General features: G+C 40.4%; 2 protein-coding genes across 6 annotated transcripts in view; both read right to left on the bottom strand.

The window, feature by feature from the left end:
• LOC114559881 (homeodomain-interacting protein kinase 3-like) overlaps nt 1–6042 on the bottom strand; it is a 51715-nt gene extending 45673 nt beyond the window's left edge. For all 3 annotated transcript variants that reach the window (XM_028584875.1, XM_028584876.1, XM_028584877.1), the window contains exons 1-4: nt 5688–6042; nt 952–1967; nt 288–479; nt 15–196 (exon numbers count right to left, since the gene is read on the bottom strand). In XM_028584875.1, coding sequence (XP_028440676.1) covers nt 15–196; nt 288–479; nt 952–1965 — 1388 coding nt within the window. In that variant the 5' untranslated portion in view covers nt 1966–1967; nt 5688–6042. The remainder of the gene's footprint in view (nt 1–14; nt 197–287; nt 480–951; nt 1968–5687) is intronic.
• A 4685-nt stretch (nt 6043–10727) lies between these two features.
• Nucleotides 10728–18468, bottom strand: tcp11l1 (t-complex 11, testis-specific-like 1). Of its 3 annotated transcripts, none has more exons than XM_028585393.1 (10): nt 18117–18468; nt 17589–17735; nt 15954–16086; nt 15732–15852; nt 15322–15542; nt 14881–15017; nt 14002–14180; nt 13674–13855; nt 11956–12128; nt 10728–11825 (listed from the first exon to the last, which is right to left on the bottom strand). In XM_028585393.1, exons 2-10 carry the CDS (start codon nt 17725–17727, stop codon nt 11602–11604), a joined length of 1509 nt encoding a protein of 502 aa, XP_028441194.1. In that variant the 5' UTR covers nt 17728–17735; nt 18117–18468; the 3' UTR covers nt 10728–11601. The 3 variants fall into 3 exon arrangements, with proteins under 3 accessions (XP_028441194.1, XP_028441195.1, XP_028441196.1); XM_028585394.1 differs by having other exon boundaries at nt 18363–18468; XM_028585395.1 differs by lacking the exons at nt 10728–11825; nt 11956–12128 and adding an exon at nt 12928–13250.
• Nucleotides 18469–20225: the final 1757 nt, after the last annotated feature.

Below are 20225 nucleotides of genomic sequence, written 5' to 3'. Positions count from 1 at the left end.
GTGGAATTCCGCACCTGTAGTATCTGGACTGCAGGTAAGTGGAGCAGACAGCCTTGGAGACATGGCTGGCTGAGCCAAAGTCAATGACTTTGACTCTGTATGGCTGCCTGGAGGGGTCCACCAGCATGATGTTCTCTGGCTTCAGGTCAGCATGGATCAAACCCAGACACTTCAGCTTCTTTAAGGCCTTTGCCACCTGCAAAGATTTACATAAAACACGTATTATGAGTAAGTTCGGCACTTATGGCGATTATATCTGTGGTTGTCTGCAACTGTTGTCACTTTACCTGCTGCAGAATGGGCCTGATGATTTTGAGTGGCAGGGGACTAAACTTGTTCTGTTTAAGGAAGTCATAGAGGTTTTGCTCCAGCATCTCAAACACCAAGCAGGTGTGGCTGCGGTGCTGAAAGCACTCCAGAGCACGCACCACATTGTGCTCATCTGCATTTTCGCTGCTCAACCTGGCTAGGATCTCCACCTGGGGGTTCAGGAAGTAGAAAGAAAATAACACAGGTTACACTACAGTCTGACTGAACAGTAAATGACAGTAAAGACTTACACAAAGCTGAAATTGAAACACTGCGCTGCAACATGTGTCTTTCAATTTAATTAAAGGCATTCATTTTTAAGGATTCTGTTACTCTACAGTATTGAAGAAAAAAAAGAATATCTGAATCCCAAAATTAAAATCAAATATCTACCAAATGAATGAATACCCGAATAGTCCAGACTTACTTATTTTGATGCAAAGATTTGTACATTATCAGGAACGTAGCACAACATGGAAGTGAAAGCAGTGTTCCGTTTTGTTTTGTGTGAAAGTGCAATAAAAAAAAAGAAAATGTGTCCGTAAAATCAATTAATAATTGTTGTCAATAATCCTAATCACAATATTGATGAAAATAATCGGGATTATCATTTTGGCCATAAGCAGCCCTACAGATTCTTACCTCAATCTGTCCCTGACGTGCATAGGATGGGTGGTTCTTCAGTATTTTGACAGCCACCACTTCATTCGTTCCCCTCTTCCAGCACTTCACCACCTGACCAAAGGTGCCACGACCCAGAAACTCCAAGACCTCATAGCTGTTCTTCAAGGAGCACAGAACCTCGTGCTGGACTAACTGATAGTCACCATCTGCTGATCCAGTTCTGGTCACCGTAGCTCCTGCCACTGCCTCAGTACTGCCATTAGGCCTGTTTTCGGTCCCATCCAACCTAATTCCCATGTCATTCACTGCCTCAACCTTGCTGTGTTGAGTGGGCAGTGTCCCTCCTCCCCCTACTCGGACAGTGTCTGCATTGTTCCCGGTGCTGATTTGCAACATGGCCACAGGGGGAGGAAGTGAAGGTAGAGCAGATACCTCCTCCACTATCTGCATGGTTCCAACGCAGTTGTTCTCCTGTGGCTGTTCTCCACCTTCACCTGCCTTCTGTTCACATCTCTGTGTGGAACCTGTGTTTGTAAGGCAGATGTATCGTCCTCTTGCTTGTACTCTTCGGTTTCTGCCCTCCTCCTCTGCTCTGATGCAGGCCCTGCTCAGTAGCCCGCAGTCCAAACCTCCTCTTGATGAAGTTCCACCACTGTCTCTACGAAGCCTTGCTTCCTGTGGGCCTCTGGTCTGGCAAAGAGACTCCTGGATCCTAGCTGATCCTTCTCCTTGTCTCTGTAATTCTGCAGTCTGCAATGTCAACTCCTCCCTCTCTCCAAGCTGTAGTCCCCTGTGCAGTTTTCCTGAATCAGCACCGGTTGAGGATGGGATAACGTTGTTGGGATAGGCGATGCCGTAGTTGACTCCAATCACATAGGTCTTGGACGTGGGTCGGTGCTGAAAGGCTCTGCTGGTGTTCTTACTGTGGTGAGCTTCGTCTTTATGTCTGCTGTTACCACTGCTGCTGGTTCCTAAGGCACTTGTTTGAGCTGAGTGCAGGTGTGATGGGTAGACCAAGACTTGTGAGGCCATACCTAAAGAACAAAGATGAATAAAACACAGGCTACATGTATCAATAGTCAAGGGTGAAGCAAAGTTGACACAATTTGGTTTTTAGGCCTTAATGCAACTCCAGTCTTTGTGTGCACTGCAGTCTCCACGTTGTAACACCCTTCACTTTACCGAGTATTAACAGATGAAGCCACTGTGTCTTAAGAAGCGTGTTGTTTAACTGTTCACTGTTAACTTACTTTACAAAGTCTTTGCTATCTCTTTTTCCTCACACAGCCGCTACGCTAAGTCCGACACCGCTCACCAGCGGTCACTCTCCTCTCCTGACTCATCAATCACACACTGACGTCACTCATCAGCACCTGCTGTTCTCGCTCTCACTAATGCCTGATTTATGGCTCCAAATTGCGCATCGTTTGTTTTTCTTTTTATGCTTGTTTGTTGAGAAGTTGAGAAATACACATTTCAAAATGTTAGTATTTTGTGCATTTTCCTTGATAATCAATCAAGTAGACTCATGATACCATTATATCGCAATTGCACTATTGTAAATCGCAATATGACTTTTTTTCAAATCGTAAAGCCCTAGTTGTATTCACCTGACACGCTGTGTTTACTTACTGTTTAAAACGTTTCCCAGGTTAGTGGTGATGCATATTGCTCAAAACCAAGATGAACAAACATTGTGTTCCCTCAGCATTTTGTTTTGTTGCTAAACTGTATGTAAAATTAGCAGTGACATTAAATTACCATTTTCATGTGTCATTATACTTAAGTACCGTCTATGTGCTTTTCCTTAGCAGTGGTTAGTCGGCAAATAAGCCCACTTACGAGAATGTTATTGTTCAGACTTTAGCACACTGTTTCAGCATAATCTGTTCACACACTGTTGTCACATCATAGGAAAACACATTGCTACTGCCAGATGAGTGACAACTTTGTTTGGCTCATTTTCTGTAACTAGTGTCGCATGAAAGCATGGCGGATAGAATTAGCAAGCTAGCTAACAAGCCAGTCGTTTGCAGCAGACTGCTTGATTCCTCCGCATCCCCATCGCAGGGAGATTTCTTTGCCGAGAAAACGGATGACATCCCGGGAGATGGACTATCGGATGTCCGCTGTCATCCCAAAAGGAAAACAAGATCTGTACTGCTGCTGGCTGATTCGGTCAAACGCTGTTTTGTTGTATGTGTCAGGGCAACGGTTTGTATATCCGGTTTCCTTTTTTGAAACACAAATAGATTTCCTCTCACGCAGGCACAAAACATACGTGGTAGTTCTCCGTTGGCTGTAGTCTTTGCAGTGTTTTCAAGTGCAACTTTTCGGCCAAGCCATGTGGAAACGTGAGCTGACGCCAGAGTCGGGCTTCGTCGCCACTAGTTCTTTGCTGTCTGCTTGGTGTGTCAGCACATTTCTGTATTAGGGTTTTGTTACATGATTATTAAACATGCTGAGATAGCCTACACCAACTTTTAAATATTTAAGTGAGACACTGTTCAAATTCACTGTACAAAAACTCCATTATCAAGTTAACTTGTTAAGTGCAATGTAGCACAATCGCTATTACCTTTTTCCTCAGCAGGATTACTCTAAATAAAGCAATCATAAAAGCAGCTAAAGTGAATACACATCTAAGCCATCATATCACCCTTACTGGAAAGAGGAACTGGCCTACTGTAAAGGGAGAAGGGGGAAGCCCGTTGCATCGCTGGCCTGTCCCTGCAATCTACACTGGAGGGTCAGTTTCACACAAAGTAGAACTGCAAAGTAAGCAGTACCCGAGGGGGAAATGATACATCACGAAGCATGATGGGTGTTCTGTAACTCAGTGACATTTTATAAATACACATATGAAATGAAATGACCCCTATCTGACATCCGGGTTTACACTGACTCTACAACAACCCACGTGCATACATCAATATCGTTCAGATGTCTTACAAACACAGTCAAATCATTATCTGCAATGGACAAATGAAAAGAGAATTACCCCTTTATTTAGCCATTGCAGTGGGGCACTGCAACTAAATAGTGACCAAAAAAGTCAGATCTGTGAATTTAAATAAAAATGGCTTTGGCAAATATTTGATGTATGATGCATTTAATGCCATATGTGCTATAAATGTTGCCTACTATTAGTACACTATCTTTCAATTTCAAGGAACATTCCTCTCCTTGCAGCAAGTCATAACACCATTATAATAGGCAGAAAACATGCAGAGGCCAAGCCTCTCAACCACACTTCCTGAATATTTCTGACTGGGCTTACATTCTCAGGTGATTCCAGTTTTAAGGCTACCACACGCAGGCACGCACACACACACTTAGTTTTACAAGACAGGCCTGCTGAGAGCCAGTGGCCTTCCTAACTACTAAAGGCGTCACACACAGGCTCAAACAGGCTGAGGGGTGTGCCTTAACGTTGGCATGAAAATACAACACACCTCTTTCTCATAACTTGTAGAGCTGTAGAGTTTTACCTAATATATTGTTGTGCTGTCAGAGATTAAAAACCACGGTTGTGACCAAACCTTTCTTTTAACAGGGAAAAACTCAGCATATGGACTTCACTCAAGTTAGAACAATATAACCAGTACTTTGAGTGCAAACCTTAGCTGACTACTATTGTACTTATTGGTGAATAAATATAAGGAGGTTTTCTATAAATTTGAGGTTGGAAATAAAATCCCTGCAACCAACAAAGTTTTCCAGAAAGATAGCAATGTCATTTGCCATTACTAAGTAGAGATCAATGTTTAATTGGTAGAAAAACACTTTCGTCATTCACCGCCCACAGCTGCAAAAATTGATAACTTGCATGCATCTGACAAAAGTTACAGGCAATAAAGCAACAGAACCACCACTATATAACTGGTGTGGTGCAAATATTTTACCCTGCCTATGCTTGACAAGGTGGCATACCCATCAGTCATTGAGGGATAGTGGCATCGACACAGCTGTGATACCTTCTGCTCTTTCCTCTCCCTGCCAACCTAGGTAGCCTGATATCCCACAGAGCGAAATGATCCAAGCCTGAAATGGAGAGCCATGACACAAGTGCGTTCCTGCGTGTGTGCGCGCCTGCGTGTGTGCGTGCTGTTTTTCACAGTTGAAAAATAATGCCAGCTGTGTACGAAATTTGTTACTGATCAATCTAGGAGACGGTTGACATATGGGAGGGGTGGTGTGTGTGTGTTTGGGGGAAGGGCAACACCAGCCAGCCTAGACACCTGTTGAAACTTATATTGTAAGTGGCAGGCAGCTAAATAATGTGTGTTATGCTATGTGGGATAGGTGATATAGCTAACTAACTTAAATGTAGCTTTAATAACCAAACAGACCTATTTATAACGTTACTGTAAGGCAAGTGTTGCGAATTATTTATAACATTAACGTTACCTAATACACCAAGTCTATTTCCGTATATTTTCAAGGTAACGTTAACAGTAATGTCTCGCAAAATACATCGCTAAAGTTACTCGAAATCAATACTAAAACAAGTGCATTCTCTTAACTGACCCCTGAATAACTAACTACTATTCTTCGTTAGCTCCAACTATTTAGCTTTCGCTGCTTGTATGCCAAGGGCAACAAACTGAAGTTGGCTAGCTTAACGTTACCAGTTAGCAAACACGCTAGCTATGAGCGAAGTGTTTTCAATGTTAAAATTATAAAACAGACAAACATAACCGTAAAACTGAAAACATATTTGGCAACCAGTTTAGTCAGATAAGTTGACATACCTTCAGTAAGACCTATACATCGTATCACCCAGAGCGTCAAGGGACATGCTAGCAACAAGGACCAGCACCACAGTCAAATGCTGCAACGATGCTGCTGCTGCCATCTTGTTCAACGACGAGGAGACCGAGCGACTTTTCACACATTTGAACCTTGTAATAACGCAAATAACTGGCTATTAAGGAAGCCAGCTATGACCCATGGTTTCGACAGCCGTATTAGGTTTTGCCAAGGGTTGCTCTTGTCTCTATTCAAGACAAGGAATGTGTGTTTTTAAACTTTTGCATGTTAATACACCGCGTCCCCGACAGAGACAGCTGCTGCCTGCTAGCTGTTGCTTCGGTTCGGTAGCAGCTTGTTGCTTCTCCGCATGTGTGGAATGCTGGGGGGTAGAGAGAGAGAGAGAGAGAGAGACACACACACACACACACACACACACACACACACACACACACACACACACACACACACACACACACACACACACACACACACACACACACACAATATACTGTATATATAATTCATATAAATCAATTATTTAGTGTATAAAAAATGTATGAATCAATCTTAATGTTGTGTTAATGTTCATGTTCATATTACCGTTTATTGTGTGCTTTCCGAATATTTGGACAAATTGTATGATGCTTTGGCAATTATTGAAACTTTCATGCCAAAAAAGCTATTTGAATTTGAGAGAGTCTATGTATAAATGACAACTGAGTAAAAACATTGTATTTCCTAGAATTAATAGTTGTGTTTATTTAATCACAAACTATATTTTATGATTCATATTATTTTACTGAGTTCTTTTAAAATCTGCCTACATATATCCAATTGACTTTATATCATCCTGTCATACACATGGCAGGATTTTCAACCAAGCAAAGTGGGCAGCTGACTTTGATTATTGCAAATTCATAAGGGAATTTGCATGAAAGACAATATCAACTGAGGGTCCTGCATTATTACCTAATGTTGTGGCTGTGTCTCTAAGAGGGGTAGTTTTTTAGGTTTATATTATGTGTGTTGTGTTGTTGACGTTACTTAATGGGAACTTAGGAGGTAACAGGGTACATAGAATGTTGGGTGAGAGTCAATAGGAGCCCATCAGCAATCTTATCTAGAAAGACACATTAGATAGATATAGTCCTGCCATTACCCTTGAAACAGGCACTGGTCTTAGAACTACAGTTAGTATCTGGGTCTTGCCATGCTGCCCACCTACTGGGTCAAATGCAGGGAATGCCTTTCCCCAATGATAGGTAAAGCACCGCTAAACAAAATTTAACAAATGTGCACAAATCCTATTGATTCAGAAAAACGTGCAAGAGCATTGTTTAGACTAGGACACCAGGGAATGCAAAGCTGAACAGGGCCAGTTTTGCATTTCAATGAGGTTTCACAAAAGATCATTAAAATGTCACAATGTTGTTGCACTTTTTATATTGTTCCAATTGTAATATGGTACTTGTTGCACAAATATTCAAACACATACAGGAAATCAGACACTTTACTGACAATGGTCGGTCATAGCAATTTAAAAATGTGAAGTTATGGAGTCAATGTAACAATTTACTTTTTGCTGCAGGGCTGCTATGCATTTATTGTATATTCTGCTCGGCTATACCAGAATATACTATAATCTAGTATATTTATGATAAAACAGTTAACTGGAGTTCTGGCTTCACCTAGTGTCTCATATGTAAACTACATCTCTGATGTCACACAAACAAAAACATAAACCAACATATAGGATTAAAGAAATGACTCAGCTATGTGGGACAAACAATGCTTTATTGGCATGTTGGATGACCATCAAAAGACAAATATCATTGTAATTGATGTGACCAGTCAATGAACATGTGTTATTCGTTTGGGGAATAGGCAATGTAATTCTGCCTGGAGGAGTGAAGAAACATTGAATGAATGTGTAAAATATTATGCAAAGCAAAGGTTTGTCAAACATAAATATTCTTAACATCTAATCAAGTTGATAAAGATGTTAAGAATATTTATTTGCATTTCTGATGGTTTATAATTTAAATTATAAACCATCAGAAAAGTTATAAATAAGTGAACATTTATACTACTATACTAAGTAACAGTTAAAGAGAGCAACTGTTCAAGTTGTCCATAACACCTGTCTGGTTCTCGAGTACACATCAATTTATCCTGGTCATTTTCCTTTCTTCTTACATACGGTAAATGTTAAACATATTTGTGCACATACAGTGGATACAAAAAGTCTACATACTCTTTATTTTTATATTACCATGCGGCCTGAGTTAAAAATATGTACTAAGTTATTCACAGATCCTTGTTATAAGAGGACCCCGTTTGTTGCCTGTTAATTTTAAGAATGGATTTTTTAAATGTTTTAATTAATTTTTGTATTTAGATACTGCATGGTCTAGCCCCCTGCTGCATATCAGAGCCAGTATGGAGATTCAAATTCTCAAGTAGGCTGTCAAACCACTTTGACATGAATAGAGTGTTCAAAAAAGGTTCTTATCCAGTTTTAATTTAGGCTGGTATAGACTGAAGATGCTTCCTTTGAGCATCTATTTACGCACAGTTACAATTACAAATCCAATGTACCTTATGTTTTCATTTTTAGTAGACTGCAAAAAATGCATACCCAAATTTTTACTGTTACTCTAACCAAGTTAATCTGATAAGCCTGCTTAAGAATTATTTGATATCAAGTCTTTGTATCCCCTGTATTTCATTACAATTGTAGTGTAAAAGACAGCATGCTACCACCTGTTGTCTTGTTCATTGTCCACGATCAATTAAACTGTGTCAGTAGCAGAGTTTGAAAAACTGCAATGTCCTGAAAGCTGTTACTGAATAATTGGCCAGGGTTTGTATTTATCAAATGTTTAAGTGTAGGGAATTAGTCACAGGCGAGTCTAACTTTGCCAGACTTTCCTCCACAGCGCTGCGGAGGAGGGTCTGGCTAGTCCAAACAGCATTCTGGGATGGCAGATAAACGTGCTGTGGTTTATTGGCATTTCTTTAAACCAATCACAATAGTCATGGGTGGTGCTAAGCACTGACCAGAGCCACGGTGCCGCTGCAAAATAGCCTCGGGAAGGAACTTGTTTTGGTGGAACGTGTACGTTCAAAAGTTGTTGTAGTCGTGCGAGAGAAAACTCAGATTGGACAGATAGTACAGCCAGCTAGCTTGATTTACCCTTCAGAGATCTGAGGAGCGGTTAACCATAGTCCTCATAAATCAACAGGAGTTCAAATTCCAACACAAAGACAGCGGAAAGGTACCGGACATCCGGCCGAAAAGAGTGAAATCCGGCGGAATTATTGTATTGTTTTAGTATTGGTTTTAAAACCAGGGTTCCCACACATTTTTATGGTCAAAATTTCAAAACTTTTCCATGACTTTACAAGCACAGATAATGAAATGTCCATGATAATTCACAACGTATTACCCAAACAGAACTGTATTGTATACTTTACTCCAAATGTCAATTACTGTATGAAAAGAAACAGCAGCCTTCATCAATCTAAACACTAACCTAACCTCTAACCCCAGTTAATTATGTTCATATTTTGAATGCATTTGTTTATAAACTCATTTATGGATGTTAGTCTGAAAAACTATGCAGAAAAAAGTATGTAGCCTACATACTACATTATATTTCATGGCTCTCTAATGACCGACACAAATTGTATCGTCATTAGAGAGCCGTGACATATCAAATGTACACTTGTTTGACGCTATTCAAACATATCCGATTCAAACTGTAGCCAAACATATTTTCAGCTAGTTGGCATACATGGAGGGAGAAACAGAATGCGGGAAAAAATGTAAGAAAGGTGATACGTGATGGTAAAAAAACCCATCAACAGCTAGAGAAAATAAATTTGCCGGTATTTTACGTTAAGTAAAAGGTTATCCACAGAACATTTTTAACAATAATTTAATTAAACACAATTGAATTCCATGACTTTTCTAAAATGTTCAAGGAATTTACTAGTTCCATGACTTTTCCTGGCCTGGAAAATTAGATTTTTAAATTCCATGACTTTTCCAGGTTTTCATGACCGTGGGAAGCCTGTCAAACACAGTTATTGTATTGTCTTGGATACCAAGCTATTTCAATGGATACCCAGCCCTGCTAGTAATACTGAACAAAACTTAAGCAAGACGGCTGGATGGTTATGAGGCCTAAGATTTTATCATATAAGCAATGAGGGGTGGGAAACAAAATGGAAAATCGTATGTATCGTGATTTTTTTGCAACGATTTTTTTAATCAATTATTTTCCCCAGAATCCATATTTTTCATAATTTTTTTCCCCAACGATTCCCCTAAATATTTTCTGTTTATACACCGACTAAATCATATCTGTTTCTAACAAAACAGCCGGAAGCAGAAAAGGCAAAAAATACATGTTAAGTACTTCTTTATAAATTAAACATCACATCACATGTCAGACTGACTGACATGTGATGTGCATTCTTTTTAGAAAACAAAAAAGGAGAAGAAAATTGCAATACTCAAAACTATCGAATCACACTACTTCTAGAATTGCAATACATTAAAATCGCAATACAAGTCGAACCAGCACCCCTGTATCATGACGTAGAGCTGTCAGTCTTCCTCTATAACACCATTCAAATTTCATTTGTTATTTTTTTTTTAAATATTCAAATAATATTTGAATATTTAATGCTGTTAGAAATATGTACTACACTCTACTACTCTACACTACTACTCAGGTTTATGCATTGTCAAAGCATGTGGTTGTTGTTACACGTTCTGTCCACTAGAGGGACAACCAACATCAGCCTGGACTTGAAGGGGATCTATGTCATGGCGCATTGCATTTTTGGCACGCCACTCTGTTTACATTATTTTCCACCACGCACACAGCAACAAACACAAATCAACAGAGAACTCTGTAATGAAACATTATCTAACAATTGTATTGAAGCTCTGTTGTAAAGGCTAACATTGCTCGGTTAGCACAATGACATCATGTTAGAATGCACAGCCTAAGCGATTTGTCATAAACTAAGTAACAATAGTGTTAGCCACAATGCTAACGGCATTGATAACTAAGCCAAACAGTGCTGCCACTACTATTTTAGTGATTTAAAAGCAACCTGTGTCTTGCAGATTTTCACGTTACTGAGAATACAGCTGTTAGAACGTAATATAAGTCAAAGCTAACTCTGACAGCTGTAGGGAAGCTAACAATAACTTTAGCTGTGTCCATGAACCTCCCAGCTAAGCTCCTATAACTTGCGACGCAGTTAGGAAACCAGAACGAGCTAATTATTGATAACGTAAGCATTTTGGCTTGATAGATGTCGATTTTAAAGTCAAGTTTAAACTATTTCCCACCCATCTTCCGATTTCCAGCCGCAGCCTGTCAATCCCCCCTGTACAAACGTTACTCGGTACGTAACGTTAGCTCACAATGCCTTGTGTTTCTCACTCCCGTAACTTATTGTTCATTAGACGTGACATGAGAAGAGGGAGATTAGCTAACGTTAGCCAACCGATTTATATATAAAAAAAATAAAATAAAAAATCACATTCGAATAGTAATTTCAGCATTCGAATAGTATTGATTTTTTTACTATTCGAATTATATTCGACTTTCGGAATTTGTTCCAACAGCCCTAATCATGACAGAATTGAATCTTGACAAAAGCATGTCGTCCCAGCCTTACAAGCAACACTGTGATTTAATGCAACTGATTTGGTAGCCAGCGTTTTCTGATTATGTTGGTTTAAAGGTGCATGCTCTTGGGAATTGGTTTTGCCCGCTGAATACAGATCAGCTTCCTCAACTCGTTGCTCTAAATCTTAACCGTTACTAGTGAGGGGAAATTGCAAAACTACAGACCACTCTCCACATCACTCTTACTTAATTTCAGTGTTTACGTTTCTGTGCTGGGACTTTCCTCTATGGTCAGTATTTTATGAAGAATCTTTTGGTAGAAAGGGGAGAAGACCAGCTTGTTGAAGTTGATGAGGCGACTGAAGCGAACAGCAAGCTCCTTCAGCTCCCTGCTCACTGGAGCCAGACCTCCTGGGAGAGGAGGAGGGGTCTTATGTTGACTGGACTCCAGCGAAGCCAGGAGATAGTTCTGAACCCGAGACTCTGAGAGGAGGGGAAAAAAGAGAAGAGTTCTCTCACTGCCAAATAAAGGTGTACATAAAAGACACAGTCGACCACACCTGTCAGCTGTGCTCCTACCCCTGAGGATCATCATACGTGTCACTCTTCTTACCCATCAGTTTGCGGATTGTGTTGTCTGGCTGGATGGTAGCAGAGATTTGTCCCCTCAGAGTGCTCTTTCGGTCGGCTGACAATGGAGAGTAGCCATGTTGGCTTAGACACTGACTCAGCTCAACACACAATTTCTCTCCTATGGTCGCTAATGCCTCCTGTTCACTAAAAGACCTTGGGACAGGCAATAGAGAAGCATTTAAGTAAAGCAACATAACTTGTAAAACTGGTGCTAGCATTAAAAAGATGCAGGTAAGGACAAAATACTTGCTGATCTTTGTAATAGAATGTATTCTACTATAAATCACTAAAAAAGATATACTAAAAACTATAAATCTAACCCTAAATCCCTTTTGAAGCCTTCTCCACAAAAGTGCTTGTTTTTCCACTTACAGGCTCAGATTAATATTCTAAGTGTCTGAAAACACTAATATTCTAAGGAGGTCAACCTTTCTGTTAAAGAGTAAGATCATTTTTTTAAAACATAAAAACATCCTGAAATCGCGTTTGCTAAACCCACCAGACTCCATGTAAATAAACAGGAATTTTAGCATCGTAAAATACACTTCATTCAAAGTCGACAGAAACAAAATAAAAATCTGAAAAGTCGTTTTGGGTTGTCTTTCCACTTTTCCGACCATCACAACTCTAGTTTTGGTTGAAATAAAACACATAGTTTACCAATTTACATGTGAATATATGTTGGCTCTATACTCGCTAAAAGTACTGCTTTTTTAAATTGAGTCTGGTAGGTTCAGCGCTAGTGACTTCAGAGCTGTTTCTGGTTAAACAAAAAAGGTCTCAAAGAGGTTTTAAAGGTCTATCTCTAAAGTGATCCTTTCGATGTTGTTAGACACATAGAATATTAATCTGAGCCTGTCAGTGGCAAAATAAGCACTTTTGTGAAGGTAAATACAAGCTGGACAACTGTGCTATTAACTTTCATTGTAGCTTGTTTCACCACTGCCGACTTCAACGACCTTGCTTAATACTGGACCAATGTCAAAGATTGTTGTTCCCATCAGTCAATTAGACACAAAAAGATAGGAAAATAGGTTGAGGTCCAGGTTGAAAAAACGGTAGTTACCCTTTAAGCAGCTAAATTCTCATTTTTACTGAAGTATGTTCACCAGCTAGTCACTTACTTTGTTTGTAAGTGGCTAGAAACAAGCATGATAAAAGCAGATTCGGCAGGCCACAAAACCAAAACCTCTGTAGAGTTGAAGGGTACTGGTGGGTGATAATTCAACACAACTGGACCCAACAGGATTATCCTGAGTTACCGGGTCGTGATTTCTGAAAAACAGACATTGCTGTTGAGTTTTTCAAATGTAGTTTTTTGGCAATTTCAGCACCATAAGCCCAGTGCCATCTAGTTCCATTATATTGGAGAGACGGCAGACATCGCTACGGCCAATATCTCTACGGCCGATATCTCCAACACTTGGCAACTTACTCCAAAACAATCTAGATTGACAAATAGCACGACAGGTAAGAGGAAAAATATGTATTTTTAATTTTAGGGTGAACTGTCCCTTTAATATAAAAATATTGATCACTGCGGCTTTAAAGAACATTAGATCTTAGGTGTAGACAACATCTGCTTCACCAAAATAAAGTGGTCTGAAACATAAAGATGGTGCTACCCCTCACCAACTAGAAAAGTTGTCCAGTGTAGCTTAATTAACTATGTGTGACAATTAAAGCACTGGCACTCACGGTGTGTGCATATCTGCAAGCAGGACATTAACAGTGCTTTTAAGAGTCTCCATCAGCCCTGGCAGGCCTGAGATAGCCTCCCCTGTTGTAGTGTAGATGATGAGGAGCACAGAGGAGAGCAGGACTAATTGCTCAGCCTCATGATGCATCTCCTGAAACCGAACTTGATCCATCAACACTGTCTAGAGAGACGAGATGAATACGGTTTATTGTGGCAGAAACACAAGAGATGAAACATAAAAAAAATCACAAGGGGCAGAATGTATTATAAAAGATTAACAACTTACAGAGAGAGACAATGGCAGGCTTCAGGATTGACTGTATTTACCTCTGGGAAGGGGTCTGAGGTGTGGTCCCACCTCAGCAGGCGTAGATAGGCATGATTATGGACATTAACGGGGAGGAGTAAGGGAGGGTCAGATGTGGCAGCACTAGATCCATCCGCCGCGGCCTCTCTCAGGCATCTCACTGTGTCCTCAAGCCACTTCTCAGTGTAGTCTAAGGCATCTAAAGATCAGATTATTTAATTTTTTCAGCTTTACTGGATACAGTGGATCCTTGTCTTCCCAATCACTTGGCATGCCAAAACAAAATATCCATTCACCTACCTGCTTTGTGAAGTAGGCCAAATTCATAACACTAATAGCAACTTCTTCAAGTAAGACGTTCATTTATTATTTCAGTAGTCAACTTAAGATATTTCAGTTTCTGCTTATTTTGCCATTTCATGTCCAAATATAAATAAATAAAATCTTACTGTACTTCCTTACATAAATCAAACATGTCAACACAGAAATGTGTGATGCTTAATTAGAGGAGAGAGTAGTCAGAGGAAGTGAATGACTTTGCTTTACCCTGTGCAGGTTTTGTGGCACATTAAAGCATTCAACTGTCACTAAATTTCACTTGAATTTCATGAACAACATCCCATTTTGTTTCAGGGTGGGCCATTGGCTAGCTGCATCACTGCAATGCTACAAAGAAAGAAAACATGGTGACATGGAGACATGGTTCTATTTTCCAGATGCAAGCTCCAACGCAAGTCAAAGCGGCTGAAGATGTACGAGACATGTGATCTGCAATGTGTTTCAGCTGCAAATGTCTTCTTGTAGGTTTGTATCTACCTATACACGGCAGTCCAATAAGTAATTGTTTTGCATTAAAAAACTTATAATATGACTCATTTAATGGAAGAGAGATTCCTTACTGGGGTGTTTCTCCAGAAACTCTTGGAACTTGCTCCTCTCAAACTCAACCGATTGTTGCATCAGATGAGGTCTGATGCTGGTCAGGGCAAAGTTAGCCATGTCCACCTTCATCAGGTCCAGCACAGAGAATATAGCCCTAGACAGAGGATGACAGTGGAAGACAGAGACATAAATGATATTTCATGTAATGATATCCTCTTATAATGTACCGTTTGAAAATCCAGGTCCAACTGGGCTGGGGTTGAACTTGTTATTCACTTTCATTAAGTCTGCATTAGGTTTAGGGACCTGCTAGCTCATCTCTTATCATCCTCGATAAGAAGAGCACTCCAGAACAAGCTCTGCACTGTTGACTGGAATGAAATTTCACAGTTTAAAAATAAACTAAGACATGGAACACACATAACTAATAATAGTCTCTCTCTTGTCCCTTGGCTTACTTGAGCAGAGGCACAATATCGGTGATCTGCTTCAGCTTATCGATGTCCTCATCTCTGCAGGGGGCGCACAACGAGCCCATCATCCCAACAATGAAGTGGGACAGCTGACTGATGTCAAGTGCTCCATTCTCAGCCTGTTGCTGGATTAGAGGCAGATCCAGAACCTCATCGATACGGGAGCGCAGACGACCATGGCCAGGCAGCAAGAAAGATAGCAGTGTCTGGGAGAGCAGGGAAATACATGATGATTTAAGGCAGGCAGGAAAAGATTTAGGTAATTAAGGGATAGATATTGTAGTTTGGTGTGGCATATTCACTGATGGTAAAGGCGTGCCGCCATGACATTCAAGTTTTGGAGTCATCCGGGCCGGTTTATTTCCTGAATAAAATTTTTTTTTAAAACCTCTCACCTCTTTGATCTCAGCCAGCAGTTTAATGGAATGTTCATACGTTGGCGGATTCTCCTTCAACTGAGCCTCCAAACAATCCCAGAATGCTTTGTGCACAATCTCCTTCACTTTGCGTTCCAAACTGTACAGGGCCACAGGACTGTTACTTCTACAGCAAGAAATAACACATCCAAAAACAGAAAGGCTCAAAATGACAGTTACTGTATCTGATTAAACTCTTACCTCCCTTCAGGAAGCTCTGCAGGTTTGACTTGAAAAGCATCGTTGACCATTATTTCATGAGCCAAAGCCATGTTGGTGACTCCTTTAGCTGTCTCCATCAACTCCTCCACAGAGACAAACCTGGAGGGGCTGGCTGTGAGGGAAATCCATCTTTATGTGACTTATTCCAACAAAATTACACATTAAAGTGTATTTTCCTCCAAAAGAAAGAAACCAGAACTTTTATATTGTTGTGGCAAAAACCTGAGCTATTGAACTGATTTGCAAACAGAATGCATTATCTCTTACTTTCAAGTGGATTTAGTCTGAATGTAGTAAAAGCAAGGCACACACCAACTACAAAATATGTTAATCCCTTCCATTGATCCTGCTGTCAGTGTATTCACAAAGCCCTCTGTTTGGCATACCCCTTATAGCAGAGTTTATAATCTTGCACCTCATGGATAATCAAATTTCCTATAATAATAATAATAATAATCACAAATTGTGAGCATGAACAAGAAGTCACAAATTCTAATCTGTCAAGTGTAGCACTAACCAAATGCAAAATTTGGAAAACATGATAAGAGCCACAGTGGGAACTATCAGATAATGTAGCATTTTTTTTAAATCAGAAAAACATGTATATGGCACTGCTACCAAACACTTTTGAGTTATATTTGTCTGGTTTCTGGCTTTTATATATAATAATAACTTTTGTATCGATATGCTGTTTTCCAGTGGTCAGCAACTTTTGGCAGATGTGCCACCATCTGACTGTAATGTCTGAACATACTAGACCTTGTGGACAGGAATGTACCTTTCAGAGGCCATGTATTGTGTTTGCTTTCTCTTCCAGACATATTACAGTAAATGCCAAACTTCCCGTCTAGTCCACTAAATGTGGTGTGTCTAGGTATAACAATAAAGGGACCACTCTAGAAACGATGCTATTGAAAGTAATAATCTCTCTTTGTAACAACCCAGTGACAGAGAATGTTGCGTGTCAGAAAAAAACAGCTCCACAGCACCGATGTGCAAGATGACAAAATCTGCATTTTCACCTGTGTAGTAAAATTTAGCAGCCTCACAATCATTGCAAACTGCTTTGCTAATAGCAATATGATAGTTGTACATATTGCTACACCACACCTGTCAGGTTAGAGTGGGACATGCTGAAGTGATGACAATAACATTGATTCCTCCCCTCTGTACAAAAGGAGGGTTGTTTTTCTTTCCCGTCTAAGTCCACATTTGTGCTATACTAATGTGTGTGGGTATTTCAGGGCTGTGTGTAGTGATTTCTAACAGTATACACTGTAATTTCCCCAATGGGGATCAATAAAAAGTATAAATTAAAGTAATTAATAAAAAACTGAGAAGAGACTGAAGAACTGAGCTGGGTAGTTACAGTATGTGATAGGGAGCAGATTGGATCCCAAATGTTTGCACCGCATGTCCATGTCTATATACACTGAGGCCACTTGCAACAGTAGCTTGGATGTCCTGGACTACAGCTGTTCAACATAAATTCTATTCTGTTTATCCATGATGCTGGTCTCTTTTCTAATGGCTTTATAAGCATACTCACACATGTACACAATACATTTCTTTATCTAACTTTCTCTTGGGAGTGTTTCTTCCCCTACTACTCACCTTGAGGAGTGTTTCCCCTGTGTGGGCTCGGAGTATTTGCTCGGACCCTCTTCCTCACGGTCTCCTCAGAAGCATCCTGTGTCCTCTCCTCCTTCGAGTCGTCTCCTCCACTCTCGAGGTGGTCTCCCTCTTTTGGCATGTTAAGGTCTACAAGATAACAGATAACGTGAAGTTGCAATCAGAAGTTATTTCAAATGCTGTAAAATGCTTAAAGTCAGTAAAATGATTGCAGTATTTGCGACAACAGTTGTGTTAGTGATTTTTCTAGCTAGCCATGCAGTGTTGCTACATCAATGAACGGCATTAGTAATTTGCTGGGATTTCATGTTAAAGTCCAAAAACAAAAAGATGAGATGCAGGTTTGTTGTGAACTATTGGATGATGACATCACCTCGACTGGAAAGGGGAGGGGGAGAGGATTCAGTGTGCCAGTGCGACGCTAAGCTGACTCAGGTAGTGAACACGACAGAGGTAAACAGAACACAGCCTCATGTGTATGTAAGCGTATGTGCGGTTAACGTTACTAACCTTGTAAGTTAGTCGGGAGTCCCGAGGAAAGAGATGGGTTAACGTTAGCTGTGATGCTAAATGTATCTACCGTTAGCTGTAACAACACCAATAATAACAACAAAGCCTTATGACGCAGCTAACGTTATTCCTTTATAACGCAAAAATGGTCACTGTCACAGATTTATTCACTACTTCACCACTGCCAGACACCGTTTTCAACAGAAGAAAGGCCTTGTTTCGTAATAAAAACGCTAGTTTACTGACATCACAGCCTTCCTCTAATGGGTCGCCGCCTCAGATGCTAGATTGCACCAGATACACGTGTCGACGTCAACACGGGCATACTGCGCACTACGCAGGCGCTAACACTTGGGCTGACCTGCGGTGGCCAATCATGTAACCGGTGATTTTGTCTACCGGCGATAATTTGTGTCAGTCTGTTTTGAGGCGGATTACAGTCATTGGACCGCATTTCATTGGACCCGTACAAAAAATAGTAGGCTACAATCCCTGCTTGCCTGAAAGTAAAAAACAAAACTACTATGAGAATAAATGAAGCACATAACTGCCCAGGAGTGTCTGTAACATCTGAAAGTTCCTGAAAATGTCAAGATCTGTAAACGATATGACGGAAAACAGAAATATAAAGTCTGCTTGTGCTACATTGAGGGGTTTAATAACATAACAGGATGTCACACAAATGGGCCATGTGACGCTCCCACCGCCGACCGCACAACCCAGCGGCGAATCGCCTGTCCGTCTGACTGATCTAGTGTGAGCCATGATTCAACGGTGTGAATTTATACATCCAGCGCCGGCCCGAGCCTTTTGAGGTGCCTAAGCAGAATTTGATTTGGGGGCCCCCTCCCACCACGCGAAGTCACCTGTGCTTGACAATTATTGACACAAATGTCACGTTATAATGTTACATTATAAATGAATACAGTGAGGTTATGTATTAATACAGTGCCGGATTATGAACTATTGTCCCCCTGGGCACAGATGTATAAGGACCCTCCCCCCCTACTCTATTTGTGCAAAAGTGGGTGAAAACCGTGAGGGGGGGGTCTGGTGGTGCTACCCTAGAAAATTTTAATTTGGTAGATGTGATTTCCTGTATTCTGGTGCATTTTTGGGATGGTCAGCTGGAGAAGGGCAATACCTACATTTGTTCAGATTCATAGCCTTTTGCTTTTTGACTTAATAAGGTAGTGACTTCACACAACTACTTGGGCTTCAGGGCCAAACAACACATTCTATCCCACAGGACTTTATGTTCGAGTAAAATATTACATCTATTTATCCTTATAGGGATGCATATTTAGATTTTTTTTTCCTGACCGAAAGCCCGCCCGCGTTAACCGCTTATTAACCATTAAAAATCAGCCGACTAAGTCCAAGTCCAGCCGTCTGAGAGTTAGCAGCCACAATGTTGCGTACATTGTTGTTGACACATGCAGCAACTTTCCCAGTCCCCAAGTCTCCACCACATCAATTAGTTTAGCTGCATGGTTGTCAGCTGTGGGTTTGCCAGACATACACTGTGTTAGTAGGAAGTAGGGCTGGGCAATATGGCCTCAAAAAAATCCCTGATTTTTTCACAAAAAATCTGATTCATGATTTAAATCAATTCTTCCCCCCTTACTTAAAATCAATCTGCAGATGACAAATAAATGACAAGACCACACACACACACACACACACACACACACACAGGGCATGTATACCATTATAATTATTCATGAGAGCAGAAGCCAAAAGGCAAGTGTTATTTAAATAAACTCCTGGTGTACTTAAAAAACTTTCCAATCCATCGTTTTATGAGTACATAACCTATTTGTACTATTGTAGAAGTTTGGTATCATTTTGGGCATTATTAGTGGGGTCATTTACGAGATACACAGTTGGATCCATTAGCGCCTGCACTAAGCTATTCAGCTGATCACGCTAACTCGTCCAATGTTCGACCTAGCTGAAAAAAACTTCTGGAGGGTTGTTTGGCTCGAGGTCAAGGTGCAAAGGACCCTAGGGTGAAATTACTCTGAACTATCACTTTAAAATTGTCTCACAATGCCAGACCATAACAATGTGAAAAGCTAGCGTACAGAGCAATGTTGATGTGGGATT

The sequence above is a fragment of the Perca flavescens genome, chromosome 8 (genome assembly GCF_004354835.1).
Source record: "Perca flavescens isolate YP-PL-M2 chromosome 8, PFLA_1.0, whole genome shotgun sequence".
Lineage (NCBI taxonomy): Eukaryota > Metazoa > Chordata > Actinopteri > Perciformes > Percidae > Perca > Perca flavescens.
Note: the sequence above shows the minus strand (reverse complement) of the source record. Positions and strands in the feature narration are given on the sequence as shown.

Coding starts and splice junctions, on each gene's coding strand:
- tcp11l1 (XM_028585393.1), bottom strand. CDS start 17,727: ATGCCAAAAGAGGGAGACCACCTCGAGAGTGGAGGAGACGACTCGAAG. Junction 13,856..14,001: donor CCTCAGACCCCTTCCCAGAG/GTAAATACAGTC, acceptor TCGTCTCTCTAG/ACAGTGTTGATGGATCAAGT. Junction 11,826..11,955: donor CACAATCCGCAAACTGATGG/GTAAGAAGAGTG, acceptor CCCTCCTCTCAG/AGTCTCGGGTTCAGAACTAT.